We start from the raw sequence: 16,460 nt of genomic DNA on the forward strand, positions 1-16,460 counted from the left end.
ATTGTCTAATTTTAAGGCCTCCGTTGGCATCATCCTTCCTAAATTAGCCCTCCTTCCAACCTTTCCCATCTCCTCTATCAAATATCTCTTGCTTTTTTATGTACCCCCTTCCCTTCCCCTTCTTTATGGCGAAGCTTGTTTACTGTCCATTTAAGGCTCCTCCCGTTTCCTTCTTTCCATCTTCCCTTCATATACCCATACCCATCTCGCATCCTCATATCCCATCTCCGCAATCAACTCTCTTCTGCTTCTCCTTCTCCTTCTCCTTCGACTTGTCTTCCATATTTTTCTCCATGGATTAATTCCCACCGAGCACCATTCTCCTCGGAGGCGTCCCCCACATCTCCTTCTTTTGTTATTATGGTACATGTGCGTATCTTAATGCTAAAGCTTCTTTTATGGACCCCATGAACTGAAGTGCATGGTTTGTTCCTTAATGTCTTGGAGATTTGAAGAACTTGCTCTCCTTCTATGCATTTATCTGAAACGGAGATGGACGAATCATTAAGGTGAGCTCTTTGTCCCAGATCGACGTCCTTTTCTTGTATGCTCGACCCCTCTCTGCACCCCTTGCTTATGTTTCTTCTCGCATGAATGAATACCTCATCTCCGTAGGTGCCCCCTCGACAAGCCAGAACACTTGAGAAATTACACCGCCTGCTGCTCAACCGGATCCGTCTTCCGCATTCCTTCTAGGGAAGAGGACGCCGGCAGCATGATCTCAGTGGCAACCACCATGGCAGCGGGACGCGAAGGATCCGATTCTAACAGCATCGTTAATTGGGTTAGCTTCGCCCCCTGCATGGCGACCACCTCCAACACCTCCACCCGATACAAAGGCGTCATGCTGCAACAGAACGGACACTGGGGCGCGCAGATCTACGCTCACGGTCACCGCATCTGGCTCGGCACCTTCAAGTCGGAGCAGGCGGCGGCAGCTGCTTACGACAGCGCGGCTATCAAGCTCCACCATGGCGACTCGCACCGCAACCTCCCCGCGACCCCGCTCACCGCCCACGAGCACAAGTTCCAGGAGACGTTCACCACCGACGAGGTGCTTGACATGATCAAGATGGGATCGTACGAGTCACGGATGGAGGAATACGTTAGGCGACACGCCATTGCAGCAGCCGCTGTCAAGGCGGCGCCGAGGCCGAGCCTCCCTCACGCTGGCACAAGCGGCAATGTGGCTTTCCTGGAGATGTTCCTCAAGGAACTGACGCCAAGCGACGTCGGGAAGCTCAACAGGCTGGTCATACCGAAGAAGCACGCGACCAAGTACTTTCCACAGGTGGCTTCGGTGACGGCCGATGAGGTGATGGTCGAGTTCGTGGACCGAGAAGACCGCTCGTGGACATTCCGATACTGTTACTGGAAGAGCAGCCAGAGTTACGTCTTCACCAAGGGCTGGAATAAGTTTGTGAAGGAGAAGAGACTTCAGGCCAAGGACACGGTGGCATTCTATAGGTGTGAGGAGAGGGATGGACTCCGGAGAACGTACTGCTTGATCGACATCATTCGGTGCAGTGGCGACGGTCATCGCACTAGTGGTTTTAGTTGGAGCAAGAACGGGGCGGTGGGACTGGGACTCAGCTGTAAGAGGAAGCCGGAAGAGGGAGACGAGGAAGGCAATCGCACTAGCGGTTTTAGTTGGAGCAAGAACGGGACGGTGGGACTGGGACTCGGTTGTAAGAGGAAGACGGAAGAAGGAGACGAGGAAGGCGATCGCAGCAGCGGCTATAGCGGGAGGAGCGGGAATGGGGCAATGGGACTGGGACTCGGTCTGAAGAGGAAGACGGTAGAAGGAGACGAGGAAGGCGATCGCAGCAGTGGCTTCAGCGGGAGCAGGAGTGGTGCGATGGGACTGGGACTTAGTTTTAAGAGGAAGACGAAGGAGGAAGATGAGGTAGGAGAGGTAGTATCAGGGTTAGCGGTGACTCAGAAATCATCGGAAGCACGACAGCAGGAGGAAGAGGAGCAGGAAAAGAGGAAGAAGAGGTTGAGATTGTTCGGTGTCTCGATCACTGACACAAATGATAGGGGATGAACAAGAACACGCTTGGGCACGTACTGATCTTAAGATCCTCCTCTCCCCTCTGTCGATTACTCGATGGTGTTTGCTGCTTAGGTTATTGCGAAGCACCGACTTGCTTATGGTATGGTTTAGATGGAGCCTTGTTTCATGTTGTTACTTCCTTTCAATGTGAAGGCTTGTAATAGGCTGTAGTATTTTATGAAGAACTGACTTTGTTCTTTAATCGAGCGTAGCTCCTTTTGTCCGTCCTCTATATTCGATACTTTTTATTCTGTATGGCTCTATTATGTCTCGGGAGGACTAATATTTATTGTAGCAGTGTTTCTTTCTACTACAAATCATGTTTGCCATTTTGTTGGGGAAAGAGTCTATGATTTGACTGATTTAACATTTTCGACTCAAACTGTTGGATATTGATTTTATAAAACCTTGAAATTATCTCTCAGTCATATGATTTTAACTCATTTACGGATCACGTGGTTGGCATGTGTCGTCGACATACGTCATCAACACCTGACCGGCTCATCTGACCCACCCGAATCTATCTATCTATTCCGGTCGGACCCAATCTAGACCGGGTCGGGTTCAGTCTCGTGAGTGACACAACGAACCCCTCACGACTGGCGGATGCGGCGTCCAAAGTACATGTACGGGACGAGGGCCAGAGGAGTGATCTCTCGCTGCGCACCGGTCCTGCGCAAAGCCGTGTCTGAGGTGCTCTCTCTATCTCCGGTGAATAAAATCGCTGGTGTTCCCGTTCCTTCTCACGGCATTGGTCTCACTTCTGGCTTGGCGGTGGGTGCGACTCGAGAAGAGCGACGATGGAAGTGTGAGTTCCCCCGTCACGATCCGTTTGCTTCGATTTGCTTCGAAACGTTGCCCTTCTATTCCGAGAAAGGGTTTCTTGATGCGACGCAGTTTTGGGGTTTCTTCCCCTCATGTCGGTCGGGTCTCAGACTCCTCTTTTCTTGTTTGGATAGAGTTGTTTCGGCCCCCGGAAAGGTTCTGATCACCGGTGGATACCTGATTCTGGAGAGACCCAACGCGGGGCTCGTTCTCAGCACCACGGCCCGCTTCTATGCGATCGTCAGGCCTCTCTACAATGAGATCAAGCCCGAGAGCTGGGCGTGGGTCAGTGATTTCTTTTCCTTTAAACCTTCTATGACGTTTCTTATGCGAACGAAAAGATTCGAGATTTTGGAACAACGGAAAAATAGAATCTCGATCAGCGAGGAGTAACCTATTTGCTCGAACCATCGCAGGAGCTTTCTTATATTAATCAAACTGCAAAAAAGATAACCCAATGGTTGTTGTGACGACAATCTTTTGGATTTGTTGTTTCTGTTAGCTTCTTGTGGGCGTAATGAAATAGGGTAAATGCAAAGCGAGGAGTGCCCAAAGCCAGAGGCCTCTGAAAATAATGTCATTTCCATGATGAAGATGATGCATACCTGCGTCAGGGCCAGATTGAAACATGTTCTGGAAGGGTTTATATTTGTTCAGCAGCCCTTTGGTTTTGTCTAAGGCCCGACAGATAGACTAATTCCGAGCTCCTAACATGTCTGGGGTGAAGTTTGGATGAAAATTTATTTGCAATTGTGCTTTTTCGCTCCCCGAGGTGATCCTCTCGTTTCAATTGGTGATTATTGAAACATATTTATCATAAATAAAAATGGAATAATTAATTTTAATGGTCAAGTAGATTTTTCATGTTGGCACATAAGACTGTTAAAATTCCCTAGTCCTAGCTGTGCAGATTTAAGATAGAAAATTTACCTTCCCCTTTGTATATGTGGAGAAAAATTATCACAAATGTAAAGAGCCAGATGATACAACATAACAACAACAAGCATAATGTCCCAACTATTCGGGTTAGCTACATGAATGTTTTTATTTTTTTATTTTTCTGCAAATGGCAAGTGGTGATGATGGGATTCGACCCTTGTACTTTGCTATCAAACAGTCAAAGTCTTAACTAGGCAGCTATCATTCTCATGTGGATATGCTTTTATTCAGCATTTTCTTTTTATTGTTCCTAGCAGCCTTCTTAGTTTTTCTTCTTTCTCTTCTTATATCACTAATATTGATCCAGATTATTTCACCACATCTATAAGTTTCCTTTGAACATGCACATACCATCTTAGACTCTTTGTCATTTATGTAAAGAACGATATGACACAATCTCAATAACTTAGATATTCTAGATTAATTTTTCTTATTATGATCCCACTTGATATGATTACTGATCCAACGACTTGGTGGCCTAATAACATAAAACCCAATAAAATTGAAGCCCAAGTTAATATTGGCAAGTTCCATTTAGTCCTATAAGCCATCACAACATCTCCCAATTTTGGTAAAAGATTAATGGGGGATGTCATACTTTTTCTATCTAAAGGCTTAGAGTGTGTTTTGGAACACATTTGAAATGTGTATTGAGAACCCAATACATATTTCAAGTGTGACTTGGTGTTTGATAAATTTTTGTTTTTAAGTCACAGTGGACCTAAATGCTGCAATGTAAATGCTCAAATGCTGATGCTACCTGAAGGTAGTATTAGCATAGAGCATTTGAGGGATGCTAATGAATTTTTTTTAATTTTCCAATGTATCATATAACATTCTTTAAAATAATAAGATTACCACTATATTATAAAATTCCTAACCCTCATTTCCTCTCCCCTTCTATCGATTTCTGTTGTTGCCGACTCCTCTCACATGTCTTCTATAAGGTAGAATTCTATTTATTTATTTTGAAAGGTTATTTTACATTCATTTACATGAATATATATTTTATTTATAATATATCTAAGCAGTACAATTTTTTTTTGTAAGATTACATACATTTATTTATTTATTTATTTACTTTTTAATTTTTTAAAAAAATATGTATTCACTTTTGAATAAATATGAAAAATGTTAGAAGGATAAATTTGTCACGTAATATTTAATGGATTTTTAGAATATAATTTTACCAAAAAATACTTACGTTAATGCACATTTAAAATGCAGTCTTCATCAATTGTTTACCAGATACTTAAGGTATTCCATAATTGCATATTCACTCAAATCTCTTTCTCCAAATGCCTATTAAAAATACGAATGTGTTTCCAAACGGACCCTTAAAGTTCTCATCTTGTACCCCATCACATAGCTAAGAATCATTTCATAGTAGGCAGCTAGGAGGCTCACAACTCAGCATTGTGGTGACTCCATGATTTGATAATTGATATACCTCTGACCTTTTCCATGTGCAACTTTTTCCTGCTTGAGTTTGTACATGATTATTAAGTCCACTCTGAGATGATTTATGTTAAGAAGTGATTTGATAAAGTGCCAAAATGATTAAGCACAAAGTTACTTTCTTGCTTAGGTATCGGGATTGGTGGTTTTTAGTCTCTGTGCATGAATATTTCATGTAACCGTGCATACCTTTGTGGTTTGATCTTCCTTTTTTTTTAAAAAAAATATTTGATGCCTTAATTGAAAAGAAACAAATATATCCTTCTTTCATGCTGTATTAAGCAGTGAAATAAATCTTATTGATTTCTGATCAAACTATTCATGTATTTTAATATTATGTACAACTTGTTGGGCTTATTTCACTGATCTATACTTGTTTCAGGCATGGACAGATGTTAAAGTAACATCTCCTCAGCTATCTAGAGAGTGCACATACAAATTATCACTTAAAAACTCAACCTTGCAATGCACCTCCTCAAGGCAAGTGCTTGATTGAATGCCTACTTTTTTGTGATTGAACTCAATATATGTTCAGCAGTTGGCTTATGGTTTTGGGCAACTCATATGAATTTACATTTATACGTTTTATTGTATAATCATGCACATTGTCTTTTGCTGCTCAGGATCACCCTCCTAAACCAAAAGCCATATTGAGTTGCGGAGAAGCTGCAACTGAACTATAAAATATATGCTAAATTGTCTTAATACAAGGTGACAATGGAAAGGTGTTATGCGTGATTTTGACAATGAACTTGGATATCCTGAATATAAGATTTGAAATTCTGTGGAATTGTTCATTGCAAGTGCAGCTTGCACCCTTCCAAGAATACTTTAGGCCTTGGAAGTCCCTTGATTTTTGCAAATGGAGGCATCTTTAGGCCAGTGTGAATTGGGATACAATCTTGTTAGTTATGTTAACTGATTCTTTGTCATTCATCTTTTCTTTTCGTCAGATATGGTCATTACTATTCTTGTGCTAGAAGAGCTTGTGACTTGTCCTGCATGTATTATCAGCCTTCTGAACAAAGATGCATTGTACATGAGTTTTTTTCCAAGCATCCGGGAAAAAGCTCACTTGACTGATCATGGTAATAGCAATATAGACACCCTCCCACCACCCACCCACGCACATAGATGTACATAATGTTTATAGAATCTTATATTTATAAAATTTAAGGATAAAATCATTTGTATGTTATTTTGAAGAGAAATAACATACAAATGTATTTTTCTGACCACACGAGAGATTGTATAGGTAATCTAATGTTATTTTGACATTGTTGATCTAAGAGCTTATTAGATTCAGTGATTTCAAAAGGCGCTCGAGCGAGGCGAGGCTCGAGCGCCTCATTTAATGTCCAAGCGGCGCGCTTCAAAGAGGCGTCGCTTGGGCGCTCGCCCGAGCCCAGGCGTCGGGTGCTTCGGGTGAGCGTCCGGTTTAAACCAAGCGACTGAACCACCTTTTCAGGTCTGGTTTGGTCGTATTTGCGTTAGATGGTTTGAAGCCTCCTCCTCGGGACTTCCCCTAACCCCAACATTACTCGCGATTCCGCCACCGACATTTCCTCTCTGCTGTCGCTGCTGTTGCCTCTGCCTATCGCTGCCGCTGCTCTCTGCTGCCACTGTCGCTGTCGCTGCCGCTACTCTCTGTTATCGTTGCCACTGTTGCTACCTCTCTCTGCTGTCGCCCGTTGCTACTGCCGCTCTCTGCTACTGCCCGATGTCACTATCGCTGTCGTTGTCGCTGCCACCTGCTGCTGTTGCTCTCAAACAATAGCCTCCTGTCCACGATTGAGTTCTCACCGTGACTCAGCTTCTCACCTCGGTCTCCTCACACTCTACTGTTAACAATAGAGAATATTTTAAGATATTAAAATATATTTTAATATTTTAAAATATTTATATATATATTTTTTAATATTTTAGAGCATCGCGCTTCACTCGGGCGAGCACCTGGACGAGCGCCTAGCGTCTCAGGTATTTTGGGACCTTGGCGTCTTTTGGCACCTAACGCTTTTTAAATCACTGATCAGATTTTGTTTTCATTGGCCTCGTTGAAGAACTTAGATCCACAAAGGCATTCTCTTGGCTAGAATATTTTTCGTTTGTACTGCCGCTGCATTGGCATCATAAACTGATCCATCAGAAAGTGGTATTAACCCAATGGAAACATTAGGCACGTCCAAAGTCATTCAAGAAGAGTGTCTCCATCCAGATTTGCAATCTTATTTATCATGTTTCTTGCTGGTTAATATTTGCTGATCAACATTATGTTTTTCTTTATAATTGACAAATTATTGGAAGAAGTCTTGCTGCCACTTTTTGTACATCTAGCATAGGGTCAGCAGTTTTCCTTTTTTCTGTAATTCTTCAAATTGTCGATCATTACAGTTATCTGAATTGTCCTTTGTCCATCGTTCAAGAAAAGAACTTTTTTCTTCAACTGCCTATTTAACATGATTGCTTTACTATTGTTGAAACTTCCAGAGATTTCACGAACCCTTTTGTGGAACAAGCCATTCAGTATGCCATAACTGCCTCCAAGGTGATACTTGTTGATGAGAGCAAGAAGGATAAATTACAAAGACTACTTCTACAAGGTAGTTTCATTGTATCATTTACATTTTCTTTTAGTTCCCCCACTTATACGTTCATTAATATTAATTATGCTCATATCTGCATTTGTATTTATATTTTCCATATTCAATGTAGGTCTTGATATTACAATATTAGGTGCCAATGATTTCTATTCTTATCGAAACCAGGTAATCATCCTTTTTTTTATACAAAAGCTTTCTTTGTTTGCATGTGTGCTGATTGTCATATTTCCTTGACACATGATTGTTATATTCTATTTACTGGTCTGCCTTGTAAGTTGCTATATTGCCATTTCGATGTTCAAGCCATAACTGTCAATCTTATTATGTCATGCTGTTTTACTTGATGACTGTTTAACAATTAAGAAAACTAAACTGTATCTCATTCTGTTATCAGATCGAAGCACACGGCTTACCTTTGACTACAGATGCACTGGCTTCACTTCCTCCCTTTTCCTTGATTACATTTAATTCAGAAGCTCCTAATGGAGTGGCTACTGGAGAGAAATGCAAACCTGAGGTTGCAAAAACTGGACTTGGTTCATCAGCTGCAATGACTGCATCAGTTGTTGCAGCATTACTTCACTACCTTGGGGTTGTTAGCCTCCCATTATCAGAAAAAAGTTTGGGTCATGGGAATGCAGCTAATTCAGATCTTGATTTGGTACACATTATAGCTCAAAGTGCTCATTGTATAGCTCAAGGCAAAATTGGCAGTGGTTTTGACATCAGTGCTGCTGTCTATGGCAGTCAACAATATGTCAGATTTTCTCCTGCAGTTCTTTCCTCTGCTCAGGTTTCTTCACTATTGTGCCATCTTTCTTTCTAATTGATATAAATGTGGTTCCTATGTATAGCTGTTCCATATAAATTCTGTTTACTTGTTTGGAAACTTCTTGGTTCTGGGCATACTAGTTATATCATCACTGGAGCAGTTGCTAAAAACTTTAGTAGTATAAAAAGTAATTCTTGATTGTATGAGATCAATGTCTTTTATTCTGAGGAAGACGTAATTTGGATGTTCTACATATTTTTCCCTTAAATGTGCTTAATTTTGCTTTTTTGTTGGTGTCTGCTGTTTGATCTAGATTACAAGATGAGACATAATTAAGGCACTAATATGTTTTCAGCTTCTAAATCTTAATTGAAGATCAATTTATGTTGACAAAAAAGTCAGAACCTTAATTTATTGATAAAGAGATTTATTACTTAGAGTTATCTTATTATGAATTTACAGGTAACTGGAGAAAAGCATTTGCTGGATGTAGTCATTGATATTTTGCAAGCAAAATGGGATCATGACAAGTCTCATTTCTCCTTACCTCCACTTATGACCCTTGTAAGCCTACAACTTCCTTGACGCCTTCGACTAATCAACTATGTGACGTTTCCCAATTGATAAAAAGTCGTGATAAATTTTTTCTAGCATTCTTCCTTTGGGAATGTGCTTGGAAAGTTTTTTTTTTTTTTCCACAATGATGAGTTGAAATGTCAAGGAACAATATGTATTTTTAGCATATTTTTTATTGTACATCTTCATGTTAATTATGCTGGTTCCTTTGAGATTATCTTGTGAGTTAGGTTATTTTGTCCAAAGCTTCTTGATTTTCTCTGTATCTGTATTTTATTAGGCATTATATGAACTTTTTATGTGGTTAAATTGTCATGTCAGCTACTAGGGGAACCTGGCACTGGAGGTTCATCTACCCCCTCGATGGTTGGCTCTGTGAAGCAGTGGCAAAAGTCTGATCCTCAGAAGTCCCAAGAAACATGGAAAAGAATTGCATCTGCCAATTCAATGCTTGAGGAGCAATTAAAAAATTTAAGCAAGCTAGCAGCGGATTACTGGGATGCATACAGCCATATTATCAGCAGCTGCAGCCGGCATGCCCATGGAATGGTATTTAGTAACTTCTTACATCGTGCATTCACTTGTTAAATGAAAACCGAATTAACAGAAAATGGTAACTGAAAAGAATGATGCATATCTTTTAACCCAATTCATGTAAATAGGAACCCTGCTTCTGTTCCTGAATGCAGAGTCTTCTAACATTTGATTTCCGGAAAAGAACAGTTAAGGAAGGAATAGTTAAAGACAAACATGTCCCAATTATGACAAATTAGCAGTTATGGTTGGAGCTCGATGATTTATTCATGGTATTAGAGTCAAGAAACCCAAGCAACCACAAGCTAGAGCATGATTAGTGCTGACCATGGGACATTATGGTGCTGTGGTTCTGATTGGAGTTAGAAGTCTGACAAGGATGTCTTAAGAGCAAGAAGAACATGCAGATTTGTATTAGCATTGGAATTGGCGTTGCCATTTGCATGCATTTAATATCCATTAAATACATGTATGAAAGATTTTTGAATATTTATATGATCAACTAATAAAAATGAAAAACACTTTTATTTCTCAGTATATAACATTTTTATATTCATGACAAGTTTTAAAATTTATGTTTACTGACATCTTTTCCTATTTCTCTTTAGAATATAAGCCCTCAATCATTGAAATTTCTCTTTGGACACAAAGAAAAGCTTAAAGCTTGTAGATTTTTCCTGGAGATTTTTAATATTTTAATATTCATGGCAAGTTTGAAAATCTATGTTTTTCTTGTGTGAACATTTTTCCTGTTTCTTTCGAGAATATAGATTTCTGAATGTCATCTTGCATCATAGATTTTTCTCTTTTATTCATAAATAATTTTCATATCCCTAAGAGATAGGCAATTTTTGGTCCAAAAAGATAGTATAAATTATATAAGATATTATAATCTTTTGGAGCATCAGAGTCAGTGCATCAATCTATTTGGTGAAGTGTTACTTGCTGTGAAATACATGTCAATTTTCTATGATTGTTGTGTTTTAATTATGTTTTCTACAGAATTTCTGTTACCTCTCTTTTTGTTTATGGTGAATCATCCTAATATAAAAGAACCTATACTTGTCCAGTGGATGCAGCTTGTTAATGATCAATATCAAGAATTTGTCGTCAAGTCATTGATAGGAGCAAGAAATGCTTTTCTAGAGATCAGGCTTCATATGCGAGAAATGGGCAAGGCAGCTGGTGTTCCTGTAAGTTTATTTTGTTCCAAGTCTCATTATGGGTTTTCTTCAGGACAAATCTTCTAGGTTTTTGTTATTATGTAGTTTATATTGGAGAATAAAACGACTTAATTACTTGTTAAGACAGTTTATTGCTAAGATATATGGTGCTACCTGCAGTAACTTGTGGAATGTAATTCAGATTTGTTCCAACTAGACAAGGCATGCCTGTGAGCTCTTAACAAGTTTGTTAAGGCTTACAGGATCTTGTGGAAGTTTGGTCCAGTGTTTAGAATATTCTGAGAGAGCTGTGCTCAGGCTGGACACGAAACGTTTCTGGTTGTAGAAATTAAAAACTCATTGCCTGTTGAGTTTCAGCCTGATAACATGATTTTAAGCTATTTTAGAATTTATATTGATTGTCCTTTGCCTGCTTAATTCAAATGGTACTGTAGCATTTCATGAATGGTATCGCTTCAGTAATTCAACTGAATGCCTGCCCAATTCAACTAGGTATCTTTTGATATAGGATAAGATGAGAAAAAATCATTTAAGATTGTATGAGACCTTCAGATGCAGTAATCAGAAGAGGTGAAATGATTAATATTAGTGACACGAGAAAAGATAGAAGAAGAGCTAAAAGGACTTTAATAAAAACTATAAATAAAGATTTAAATACTTCAAACTTAACTAAATATACAACTTTTTACAAATCTCAGTGACGGCAAAAGATTTATGTAGCCGACCCCAGAGAATTCAGACTTACGGCTTTGTTGTTGTTGTTGTTATTGTATAACCTTTTTATGAATGATCTATCTTTTTACAAGGCAGACTTGATTCGTAAACTTATCATCAATGTTCTATGTAATGAATTAAATAGGCTCAGGGAGCAATTTTATATCTTAGGAAATTTTTTTTGTGCTATAGAAAGTTCTGTATATATGCAATTACAAAGAAGAAGCTTTAAATTGCTCTCTTCGGTCAAGTGCATGTATCTCGGTAACAAAGACGTGCTAGATCACTCATCGTGGATCCTCATGTCTTAGGCCCCGCTGCACCTCTAAAGCTAGTTGGTTCTGACAGTATGAAAATTTATGTAAAGTCAGTTGAGAAGGCGATATGCCACTTAATGGGGAGATTATCTATCATCAGAACTGCACTCACAAAATCAGTTGATATTTGTGAACAAGTTCCTTTCCTATGATCCATATGTAACATACTTCGCTATTGAAGCATATCAAACAGTGATATCTACAAGTGTAAGCAACTTTTTGGAGAGGTCATTTTTTTTTTGTTGGTCCAGAGTTCGCGGTGGTGGAGGAACCGGATCGGAAAAAAGAGGGATTCTAGTTGTAAGATCTCATTCAAAGAGAAAGATAGCTAATATTTGGAGTTTCTTTTTTTATCCTATACGGATGATCCAATCCACAAGGACCATGATTGGGAATTGTTTGATCGTCTTTCTCCGAGGAAGAAACGAAACATAATCAACTTGAATTTAGAACAGCTATTCAAAATCTTAGGGAAAGACTTGATTTGTTATCTCATGTCTGTTTTTCGTGAAAAAAGACCAATCGAAGGGGAGGGTTTCTTCAAACAACAAGGAGCTGAGGCAACTATTCAGTCAAATGATATTGAGCATGTTTCCCATGTCTTCTCGAGAAACAAGTGGGGTATTTCTTTGCAAAATTGTGTTCAATTTCATATGTGGCAATTCTGCTGAGATCTCTTCGGTAGTTGGGGGAAGAATCAGCACGAATCGGATTTTTTGAGGAACGTATCGAGAGAGAATTTGATTCGGTTAGACAATGTGTGGTTGGTAAACAAGGATCATTGTTCGGTTTTATATGATGTGAGGGTTGGTTCTGGTTAACTATTGTTTGACAATCACCCTTTCTTTTCGTCACATGGTTTTTATATTATGTGATCATTCTTTGGAATGCATGACAAAAGGAACTTGTATGAATTCTATAGAGTACCCATTGATGCAATTAAACTGTTATGTAATTATAGAATTTATGTTATTCTTGGCTGATTAGTTTAGATTAGCTCATAGTGGAGTCACTCGGACTTGAACACAGAAATTTTCCTTTTGGCTCTTGCAAGACCTGTTTGTGGTGATATCTTCGATATGATCTTGTTCTTTTTTTTCTTCCCGATCTTGTATGTCTGAGCAAAACACGCGATGCAATCTACTTGTAACCTTAAAACAAAATACCAAATAATAATAAACACCTAAGCATTAGATGTTCTTGGTTTTGCAATAATGACTACAGCTAAGGTGTATTCTAAGAACAATTGCATCCAACGGATTCATGACACATTCTCTTGCTTGCATTAGAATATCATCGGTGATCATATTGTGGAGTTAGTCATTTGCATTTCTAAATGCTGGTAGTTGGCAAATCGTAAGTTGTCAGTAAATTGTCCATCTTGTCTGGTCTCTTTAATGTAAGTATCGTGTCTTCATTTTCTTTTTCTTAATTGTGTAGATCGAACCAGAATCACAAACCCGACTTCTGGATGCCACTATGAATTTGGATGGGGTTTTGTTGGCGGGGGTTCCTGGAGCAGGTGGTTTCGATGCAGTTTTTGCTATAATTCTTGGAGACGCCAGCGATTCAGTAGGCAAAACTTGGAGCTCACATGGTGTTTTGCCCCTTTTGGTGAAAGAAGATCCACGTGGTGTGTCATTGGAAAGTGGTGACCCAAGAGTTAAACAAGTGTCAACTGCAGTTTCTGGATTGAGGCTTGGATGATCGAGTTGCCCTTATTATTGTTGAGGCATATCAATATTCCGAACAACATCTAAACATTGTTGTATTATTATTGTTATACCATATATCAGAACCAGAGAGAGAGAGAGAGAGAGAGAGAGAGAGAGAGAAAAGTAAAAGTATTCTGTCCGTGGAGGCCAGATTTTCTATGTTTGAGAAAAGTTTGTTTAGTATTTTTCCACCATCAGGGTAATATGGAGCAGTGGGTTTTTTACTGAAATCCCTAATTGACACCTTCATGTTGCAGCAGCAGCATACAGCAAGCAGCACGACTCATGAGGTAGAGAAAAAAGATTGCCAAAACAAAATAGCAAGGGTAATTTGTTTTGTCGTCATGTATAATTAATTATCTATCTCGAGAGAGAGACATTATTGGTTAAGAATAAGAGTCTTTTATTTTTTTTGACAGGAGAAAGGAGTGGACGTCGACCGCTGCTCTGCTCCTCTGCTCTGCTGCCTCCCGTGTTTCCTTCACCAGTGATCTCCACACGTGCATGCCCCTTGCCTGAAGCAGTGGAATCGGTTTCGATCCCTGACCATGATCTCCCGCTCGAAGATTGTCGATACGAGTGCGGTGTAGGTATGGCATTCCTTCCCCATTCTCAGGTTGGTTATTATGCGGATCGGACTTCCCTGGCTCGTATTCAGCAGAGCGAAGGCGATGGCAAGCTTATGACTCTCTGCACCACCAACCATCCGCCTCTTCTCTTCCGGTGTGTAACCCTCCAACCGCAGCTGCCACTCCATCTGATACGCCATCTCGTACACTTGACGCCTCTGCGGATGCCTCTTATCGTTTGAAACAAAGGTGTGCATCTTGCCCTTCACTTCTACCCTGCTGTATCCTGGGGCCTGCACCAGCCCTCGGTCCACCATTTCTCTTCTTGTCATCGCTGCGTCGCTCCATCTTTTAGCTTCGGCATACATGTTCGACAGATTTATGTAGTCTCCGCTGTTACGAGCATTCAACTCCTCGAGATTCCTACTGGCGCGCTCAGCCACCTCCAGCTCTCCGTGCGTCTTGCAGGCACTCAGCAGGCACCGCCAGGCCGCTTCCGTCTGCGCCGCCGGCATGCTCTCCATCAGCTCATATGCCTCTCTCAGCTTCCCGGCGCGGGCCATGAGGTCTATCACGCACCCGTAATGCTGAGGGCTGGGCGGGATGCGATGCTCGACCCTCATGCGATCGAAGCAGCGGAGCCCCTCATCGAGCAGCCCCGCATGACTGCAAGCGCTCAGAACTCCGACATAGATGGCCTCGTCTGGTTCGTGGCCTCCGTGGAGCATGTCTGAGAAAACCTGCAGCGCTCTTTCGCCTTCCCCGTGCATCGCCAACCCTGAAATCACGACGCTGTACGTCCACGTGTTCTTCTCGGACATCGTCTCGAAGATGGCAATTCCTTTCTCGAGGCATCCGCAGCTGATGTACATATCGATCAACGAAGTCTGCACGACGACATTAAGTCCGGTAAACCTCCTGAGCAAGGAACAGTGGATGCTTCTCCCCGTACCATACGCGCCCAAATTCTTGGACGAGGAGAGGGCACTGACCATGGAGCTCTCGTCAGCCCGCAGGCCTTGTCTCGTCATCATCGCGAAGATCTCCAGGCATTTGCCCCACAACCCCATTCTGGTGTGAGCCGCCGTCAGGGCGCTCCAGGAGACGACGGTCCTGCAGGAGCCCATTTGCTCGAACGCCCTGCAAGATCGTTCGACCTCGCCGCACTTGCCATACATGTTGATCAGACTGTTCTGGACGAAAACGTCGCACTGGAATCCATGCTTTGCTGCATGCCCGTGGATCTGCAATCCTTGTGCAAGAGCTGACAGCTGAGAACATGCCTTGAGCACCAACGGAAACGTGAAATTGTCCGGCTCCACGTCCCTCCGCAGCATTTCCGGGTAAAAGAGGAGTGCTCCCTGTGGATCACCGTGGACAAGCGAGCCTCTGATCATGGTGTTGAAATCGAACGTTCCGGGGTCGTCGAGCCCCAGGAAGATTGAGCGGGCGTAGTCCATGCTGCCCCATTCGGACAAGCTGCAGGCCAGAAGAAGATCCCCGGCGTGGCGGGGAACGCGATCCAGTCCGAGCTTAATGAACCGAGCATGGAGCTTTTTGAAATCTTCCATGGTTTTGACCTGGTGCGGTGGGGGGAGGCACGACAACGGCTCCCTCGGCCGATGTTCCGAAACATGGGACGCGGGGTTCCGTGATGGTGGTGGCGGGATGAACGGTTGGGTCTGATGAAGGGCTAAACCTCCTACCATTTTTAATCGTGAAATTGATGGATAGAGCGATTAACACAACGCGAGACCGCTACTCCTCTATCTATCGTCGCAGAGCAGTTGCCCGAGTTTTGTGCAATGAAGGAGCCGCAGACATAACTGGTCATTCATCAACTTGGAAGAAGCTCTTCTAATTGATGGGCAAGTAAACAAGGCACACGATGGAGAACTTTGAAGCGGGAGAAGAAGCCACGCCAAGGGAGTGGGCCGTCATCTTCCCCGCGAGGGTGGAGGCTCGGCCATCCCCCGGCATTGACCATAAGGCAAAGAGCGGCGGGGAGTTGGCTCCTATTTTCTGAGGCTCTCGACGCTTCGAGTCGTTCGAAGAGGGGGAACTCCTCCAGGTGGTGAAAATGAAACCGGATAAGGTTGGGGACGGGAGACAGATTAAGGCCCCACCCATCCATGCATCGCCGGCCATCTCATTGGAGGATTGAGATCTTCAAGCTGATGTTTGTCGGATCCCCAGACCGA

General features: G+C 41.8%; 3 protein-coding genes across 5 annotated transcripts; 2 read left to right on the forward strand and 1 right to left on the reverse strand.

Annotated features, from left to right (window-relative positions):
• Positions 1-501: 501 nt before the first annotated feature.
• On the forward strand, positions 502-2,348 carry LOC135645608 (AP2/ERF and B3 domain-containing transcription factor At1g50680-like). Its single transcript, XM_065164160.1, has one exon. The coding sequence runs from the start codon at positions 716-718 to the stop codon at positions 2,045-2,047; it is 1,332 nt and encodes a 443-aa protein (XP_065020232.1). The 5' UTR covers positions 502-715; the 3' UTR covers positions 2,048-2,348.
• A 345-nt stretch (positions 2,349-2,693) lies between these two features.
• LOC135644680 (phosphomevalonate kinase, peroxisomal-like) lies at positions 2,694-13,881 on the forward strand. 2 transcript variants are annotated; one of them, XM_065162478.1, is made up of 10 exons: positions 2,695-2,864; positions 3,016-3,166; positions 5,661-5,758; positions 7,766-7,878; positions 7,991-8,043; positions 8,273-8,671; positions 9,113-9,214; positions 9,548-9,775; positions 10,831-10,953; positions 13,416-13,881. In XM_065162478.1, the coding sequence occupies exons 1-10, from the start codon at positions 2,857-2,859 to the stop codon at positions 13,680-13,682; spliced, it is 1,542 nt and encodes a 513-aa protein (XP_065018550.1). In that variant the 5' UTR covers positions 2,695-2,856; the 3' UTR covers positions 13,683-13,881. The 2 variants fall into 2 exon arrangements, with proteins under 2 accessions (XP_065018551.1, XP_065018550.1); XM_065162479.1 differs by lacking the exon at positions 9,113-9,214 and having other exon boundaries at positions 2,694-2,864.
• Positions 13,882-13,981: 100 nt separating this feature from the next.
• LOC135644679 (pentatricopeptide repeat-containing protein At1g31920-like) lies at positions 13,982-16,382 on the reverse strand. 2 transcript variants are annotated; one of them, XM_065162477.1, is made up of 2 exons: positions 15,252-16,382; positions 13,982-15,146 (listed from the first exon to the last, which is right to left on the reverse strand). In XM_065162477.1, exons 1-2 carry the CDS (start codon positions 15,966-15,968, stop codon positions 14,172-14,174), a joined length of 1,692 nt encoding a protein of 563 aa, XP_065018549.1. In that variant the 5' UTR covers positions 15,969-16,382; the 3' UTR covers positions 13,982-14,171. The 2 variants fall into 2 exon arrangements, with proteins under 2 accessions (XP_065018549.1, XP_065018548.1); XM_065162476.1 differs by having other exon boundaries at positions 13,982-16,381.
• Between the last annotated feature and the right edge of the window lie 78 nt (positions 16,383-16,460).

Source organism: Musa acuminata, chromosome BXJ3-8 (genome assembly GCF_036884655.1).
Source record: "Musa acuminata AAA Group cultivar baxijiao chromosome BXJ3-8, Cavendish_Baxijiao_AAA, whole genome shotgun sequence".
NCBI lineage: Eukaryota > Viridiplantae > Streptophyta > Magnoliopsida > Zingiberales > Musaceae > Musa > Musa acuminata.

What these genes read in the sequence shown, in the direction of transcription:
- LOC135645608 (XM_065164160.1), top strand. Translation starts at nt 716, where the DNA reads ATGATCTCAGTGGCAACCACCATGGCAGCGGGACGCGAAGGATCCGAT.
- LOC135644680 (XM_065162478.1), top strand. An exon ending in TACCTCCACTTATGACCCTT is followed by an intron (nt 9,215 to 9,547) that starts GTAAGCCTACAA and finishes TTGTCATGTCAG; the next exon opens with CTACTAGGGGAACCTGGCAC. An exon ending in GCAAGGCAGCTGGTGTTCCT is followed by an intron (nt 10,954 to 13,415) that starts GTAAGTTTATTT and finishes TTAATTGTGTAG; the next exon opens with ATCGAACCAGAATCACAAAC.
- LOC135644679 (XM_065162476.1), bottom strand. Translation starts at nt 15,968, where the DNA reads ATGGTAGGAGGTTTAGCCCTTCATCAGACCCAACCGTTCATCCCGCCA.